The 6,739-nt window shown below is 47.4% G+C and overlaps 1 protein-coding gene across 7 annotated transcripts in view; it reads left to right on the top strand.

Annotated features, from left to right (window-relative positions):
* The first annotated feature begins 5,891 nt into the window (after nucleotides 1–5,891).
* The window catches only part of COG3 (component of oligomeric golgi complex 3), an 86,715-nt gene continuing 85,867 nt past the window's right edge, over nucleotides 5,892–6,739 (top strand). For 2 of the 7 annotated variants that reach the window (XM_059684642.1, XM_059684641.1), the window contains exon 1: nucleotides 5,895–6,277. In XM_059684642.1, coding sequence (XP_059540625.1) covers nucleotides 6,104–6,277 — 174 coding nt within the window. In that variant the 5' untranslated portion in view covers nucleotides 5,895–6,103. Of the gene's footprint in view, nucleotides 6,278–6,739 lie in introns of all 7 variants that reach the window. The other 5 variants (XM_059684637.1, XM_059684639.1, XM_059684643.1 and 2 more) reach the window with 4 other exon arrangements.

The raw sequence follows: 6,739 nt of genomic DNA, 5'->3' as shown, positions 1-6,739 counted from the left end.
CAACCGGAAAAACAAAAAGGAAAAAGAATCCAAAAATATCAAGATAGTGTAAGGAGCCTCTGGGACAACTTCAAGTGTATCAACATCCGAATTATGGGGGTGACAGAAGAAGAGAGAGAGCAAGATATTGAAACCTATTTGAAGAAATAATGACAGAAATACCTGGTAAAAGGAATAGACTTACAAGTCCAGGAAGTGCAGAGAACCCCAAACAAGAGGAATCCAAAGCAGACCACAACAAGACACATCATAATTAAAATGCCAAGGGCAAAAGACAAAGAGAGAATTTTAAAAGCAGCAAGAGAAAAACAATCAGTTACCTACAAGGGAGTACCCATAGGACTGTCCGCTGATTTCTCAACAGAAACTATGCAGGCCAGAAGGGAATGTCAAGAAATATTCAAAATGATGAATTGCAAGAATCTACAACCAAGATTACTCTACCCAGCAAAGCTATCATTCAGAATTGAAAGTCAGATAAAGAAAAAACTAAAGGAGTTCATCATCACCAAACCAGTATTATATGAAACTAGTAGCCTGGTGCACAAAAATTTGTGCACTTGGGGGTGAGGGTGAGGGGTGGGGCCAGACCCCTCAGCCCGACCTGCACCCTCTGTCATGTTCCGGGACCCCAGCCACTCCTGGCCTAGGCACAGGCCTACAGGCTTGGGCAGCCTGGCTCCCGAGGCCCCATTTTATCAAGAGAACAAAGTCAGCGTTAGTTACAGCCCTCACTGAACCCAGTACAGTGCATCTGTGCATACAACTGCCTCGTTCATGTGCCTGCTTCGCCCTACTGAATTACTAACATCTTGAGGACATAGCTCTGTCTTATCCTGCTTCAACTTCAGTGCCTGGCCTGGTGCCAGGGACCTGAGAGGTCTGCTGAGTGAGTGAATAATGAGTGAGTGAATGAGTGAATGAATGAGCGAGTAAGTGAATGAGCAAGCAGCTAAGGGGCAGAAGTTCCGGCCCCAATCCTGGCTGCCTGAAGCCCACACAGGAAAGTTCCCACCCTTCTCCCAGTGCCTGGCGCCCCTCTCCTGGCTGCATACTGAATTACTAACAACTTGAGAACATAGCTCTGTCTTATCCTGCTTCAACTTCAGTGCCTGGCCTGGTGTCAGGGACCTGAGAGGGTTTGCTGAGTGAGTGAATGAGTGAATGAATGAGCAAGTGAATGAGCAACCGGTTGGGATAGTTGGCACTCCGCTCTGGGCTGCCTGACGCAAACCCCAGGCAGTTCCCGCCCTGCTCCCAGGGGCCCCACTCCACTCTCCCAGCTGCATAGTTTGCGCAGGGCAAAGGCGGCCCAGGTGTGCCTGTTGGCAGATCCATGCATTAGCACCTGCCAGCCACAGATCCCCACGGGAGAGCCATTTGTGGGCACAGCCGGAGGCTGATCAGTGCATTAGCACTCGCCAACCCGGGATTCCTGCAGGAAGGGAGTTTGTGGGCGCAGCCGGTGGCTGATCGGTGCATTAGCACCTGCCAGTCACGGATCCCTGTGGAGGGCCGTTTGTGGGCACAGCTGGGGCTGATCGGTGCATTAGCACCTGCCAACCCGGGATTCCCACTGGAGGGCCGTTTGTGGGCGTGGCGAGTGGGGGATCAGTGCATTAGCAACCGCCAACCCAGGATCCCTGCGGGTGGGCCGTTTGTGGGCGCAGCCAGTGGCGGATCGGAGCTGCCAACCCGGGATCCCCACGGGAAGGCCATTTGTGGGCGTGGCCGGTGACTAATCGGTGCATTAGCACCCGCCAACCTGGGATCCCTGCGGGCGGGCCGTTTGCGGGTGCAGCAGGTGGCTGATTGGTGCATTATAGCACCCGCCAACCCGGGATCCCCACGGGAAGGCCATTTGTGGTCGCAGCCGGTGGCTGATCGGTGCATTAGCACCCGCCAGCCAGGGATCCCCGTGGGAAGGCCATTTCTGGGCATGTCCGGTGGCGGATTGCTGTGGTCACGCCCGCCAGCCCTGGGTCAGGTCCCATACGGGCTGCCTGCCGCCCGGGTCGCAGACAGTAGGCCCAGATGGCAGCAGGGCAGGCAGGATGGCACTGTCCTGCCCTGCCAGTAGTATGCAAATTAGCCGCCATCTTGGTTGGCAGTTAATTTGCATATCGCTCTGATTAGCCAATGGGAAGTGTGTCGGAGGTACAGTTAATTACCATGTTTGTCTATTATTAGATAGGATGCTGAAGGGTATTCTCTAAGAAGAGGAAGAAAAAGGTAACGATAAAAATTATGAGCAACAAAGTGACAACAAATACATATGAACAAGTGAATCTAAAAATCAAGTGAATAAAAAATCTGAAAAACAGAATAAACTGGTGAATATAATAGAATCAGGGGCATAGAAAGGGAGTGGACTGACAATTCTCGGGGCGGGGGGAAGGGAGTGTGGGGGGTGTGGGAAGAGATTGGACAAAAATCTTACACTTATGGATGAGGACAATGGGGAGGGTAAAGGCATAGGGTGGGGTGGGAACCTGGTGGAGGGGAGCTATGGGGGACGGGGGAAAGAGGAACATCTATAATAATCTGAACAATAAAGATTTATTAAAAAAAGAATTATAGCAGAAAATTAAAACTGCAACTGTATTTGTCATGTCCTCTAGTGCTTCTGGGAATAAGCTAATTACCAGCTGGTAACAGGAAGAGATTTGACTTGTAATACAGAGTATAAACATGGGTCCATTGTAGGAAATTTGTACTTCTTTGGTGGGGGGGTTAATATTTGTTAATATAGATAATATTTGTCCATACAGAAAAGAGCACTAGAGTCTGAAGCAGAAAATTCAGTTTCTACTATATTTTGAGCAACCACTACATTGTTTAAATGTATATAACTTATGCCCAGCCTGAGTGGCTCAGTGATTGAGCATTGACCAATGAACCAGGAGGTCACAGTTCGATTCCCAGTTATGGGCTCGATCCCCAGTGTGGGGTGTGCAGGAGGTAGCTGATCAATAATTCTCTCTCATCATTGATGTTTCCATCTTTCTCTCCCACTCCCTTCCTCTCTGAAATCAATTAAAATAGATATATATTAAAGGTATATAACTTCTATGCTAGTATTCTGCAAAATTAAAACACCCCATGAAAACTGCTATTACTCTGTTTCATTACTCCTGTCGCGTCCCCACCTCTACAGAGCCAGCCAGTGACTAGGCACAGCTGTTCTTCCTTAGCTCCCTCAATCCTTCAAGAATAATCCAGGCACTATTGTGTTGCATTATCTACCTTCCTCTTCTCTCATTTGATAGGGGCGGGGTTTTTTATAAGCTGATATATAGAGCGCCTCAATTAATCTGAAAGATAATCATATCAATTTGAAATTCTAGAGTACATATACTTATGGGAATAGAGGGTTAAGTTTTTCCGAGTTTCATTTCTTAGGCTGGTGCACCTGCATACTCCCTTTGATCCCAAGCAAAGTGATTGAGGATGTGGTTCAGCTGTGGACAATGTACATTCTACCCAGCAAGCAAGCAGAGCCGTTAAGCATGGTCAGGCTGACCCTACCAGGAGCCAAGACATCATCTCATCACTTAAAAACCAAGAGCAATAGTTGAATTCTGCTGGCCCCCAGGACCAATGCAATTGCATTCCTTTCCCAACCTCACCCAAGTCCATTTCCCCAATATAATCCCGTCCCCTGCACCTTGCTATAAGACAGGTTTTGGATGCTTGTAAGCTCCCTGTCTTCTTGGTTGGCTGGCCTTCTCAATAATCGCGTTATATGATTCAACCCTGCCTTCATTATTGGACACTTCGACAGGCAGCCCAAGCCCCCCACCCTGGGGGTTCCCCGGTAACAATTTCACCTCACAGTACCAGTAGCTGATTAAACATTCAGCGCTGGCACAAATCTTTTCCAGGGATACCAGGACCTGCATTGCAAACTTATAGCATCATGAATCACCAGTTGGTAAAAAATATTTTAAGGAATTAGACAATTTTAGAAGAGAGTAGATTGATCATGGATTTGGAAAAATCTGCAATGGAAATGCATTTGGGAGAGAGTGTGTTTATATTTGGCTGTTGAAGGATGATGTTTGTCATCACAAAACTCAGGAGGATTAACTTCATTTCTGAGATTTTGGGAACTAGAGGTCAGTCTGATCTGAAGAAGAGAAAGTATGTTTTAGGTACTTAAACAGATAGATGTACATATCTGTACATATCTACAGATGACTTTCTTTAGCAAATAGTGGTGGATTGATGTGATGTAGCAACAATACTCTGAAGCTGGGTTGCATAATTAAAACAAAAACCTTACTCTTTAGTGCAGAATTCATTGCAAAATAAGGAGGAGGAGGAGACAGAGGAAGAGGAAAAGAAGAAAATTACCTATTAATAATCCCAACCATCTGTCAATGTTTTGGGAGTGGTTTTTTTGGGCAATAGGATCATACACTATCATTCTTCTTAATTATATCACAATAATTTTTCCAAACATAAATATTTTCTACAACATTAGAGTTTTAACTCTTGACTTTGAGAGGTAATTTTTGACTTCAGAAAAGTTGCAAAAGTAGTACAGAGTCCAGGTGTGCTTAGATAACTGTGTGCAATAATCAAAACTGGAAATTAACATTGGCATAATACTATTACCTAGCTACAGACCTTGTTGGAATATCTGTATTTTATTCTATAGTTTTCCCTTTTTCTATTCGAGGATCCAATCCAGGTTCCGACATTGCATCTAATTGTCATATTTCATCTCCAGTATATAATAGTTCCTCAATCTTTCCTAATTTTTTATGACCTTGACACTTTTGAAGAATACTGGTGAATTTTGTAGGACATCCCTCAATTTGAATTTACCTGATGTTTTCTCATATTTAGAATGTGGTTTTGCATTTTTGGCAAGAATATCACCGAAGCGATATCGTGTCCTCGATCTGTCATGTTAGGAGTTTTATGATGATGCTGTATACTTTGATTACTTGGTTAAGGTGATGTCTGCCAGATGTTTCCACTGTAAAGCTAATAGCTCCCCTTGCTATTAATACATATCTTGGGGAGATCATTTGTCCAATGCAAATTTCTGTTTCTCCTCACACTTTCACCCACTAGTTTTAGCATCCATTCTTACATATTGCCTGCTACAATTGTTGCTATTTTCCCCATTCTTTCCATATGTATTGTTTTGGAATTTTTCTAAGGTAGATCGTCTCTTCTCCCCAATTTACTAATGCAATCATTTATATTAGTATGGACTCACGAGTATTTATATTATTATAAATTATGATCCAGTACTAGTGTATTTTTGTTGTTCAAGTCTACAACATGATTTAAAAAAAATAATTTTTATTCCTGAAAATATTGCATGTGTCCCTTTTTCCTCACTGACCCTCTCCAGCCTACCCCCTGTCCCTCTTGCCCCAAGCCTTCTACAACATGATTTAAATGGCAGGATAATATTCCAATGACATGTCTGTGCCATGAATTATTGATCGAATTCTTCAATGTTGGACATTTTGATTGTTTCCGATTATTTGATAGTAGTAGTAACGATATCCGATGCACACAAATCTTTGAATGTTTATGTTTTCATAAATTAGTTTTCTAACAGCTGAGTTATTGGATGTTGGAAATGTTTGTATTCGTGGTTTTGTTCCAGGTAGCCGAAACTATCAACAGGTCAACAAGGCAATCACAGTACACACACTCCACCCAGACTACCCAGCTGTGAGCGGAGGCAGTAGTACATTCAGGAGCTCACAGAAAGCCCCTGCCGGCAGAGTAACTTACTACAACTGTCGTGAGTAATACGTAACAATAAAGTTATAGATGTTGAGGAAAAGACTTCCGGTAGGGGCATTTCTATTTCCGTCAGGGTCTTTTCAGCCTTCTCCCTCCACGTCTACATCGCAACCGGAAATATTTGTACCGGTTTAAAGCCACGTATGTCCTGACCTCAGTCCCGCCCACACACTGTGGAAGTGCTTCCGGGTTCAGGTTGTTCCTCTCGGTATGCCCAGCTCTGCTGCCGGTGCTTAGTTGGAAGCCCGTCTTTCCCGGAAGTGGCCTGGGCCAGTCCTTCGGGGTCCCCATTGCCCCGCTGCTGTTGAGGGCCCCGGGGGCGGCGGCGATGGCGGAGGCGGCGCTGCTGCTGCTGCCAGAGGCAGCGGCTGAATCGGACGCTCGGGAGAGGCTGGCTCTCTGGGATCGGAGACCCGACACCACGGCGCCGCTGACCGACAGGCAGACGGACTCGGTGCTGGAGCTGAAGGCGGCGGCGGAGAACCTGCCCGTGCCGGCCGAGGTGAGGTGCCGGGCGGGGACTGGGCTGAGGGGTTCCTCCGGCGCGCGGGTGGCCCTTGGCTTTGCAGACCCCTGCCCAGGGTCTCTCTTCGCTCCTCCCTGGTCTCGGTGGCGGCTCGGGTGGGCGAGGCCCCTCACAGCCCCGGACTGTCGGGCCTCACTCTCTCCCTTCCCGCGCGGGGCCGGCTGCCAGGGCCCCTTGCGGCATGGGGCGGTTGGCCAGGAGCCTTGCCCTGGGCTTACTGCCCCGGCGTCCCTGATGGCAGCGAGGCATCATTCTGCTGCCCACCATCCCGCAGGAGGAGGGGGCACCGAACTCGAAATGCTTTGCTTCACAACAGCCTCCTGTTGGTACTCGTTTACCGCCTTGGTGAGGAGCGCCGCGTCCTTTCCCGCGGGGCCGACCCAAACTCGGCCCTGGGCGACAGTGCCTTCGCGCAGTGAGGAGCGCAGGGTAGGGGAG

This window comes from Myotis daubentonii, chromosome 2 (genome assembly GCF_963259705.1).
Source record: "Myotis daubentonii chromosome 2, mMyoDau2.1, whole genome shotgun sequence".
In the NCBI taxonomy this organism is placed as follows: Eukaryota; Metazoa; Chordata; class Mammalia; order Chiroptera; family Vespertilionidae; genus Myotis; species Myotis daubentonii.
This window is presented reverse-complemented; position numbering and strand designations above follow the sequence as displayed.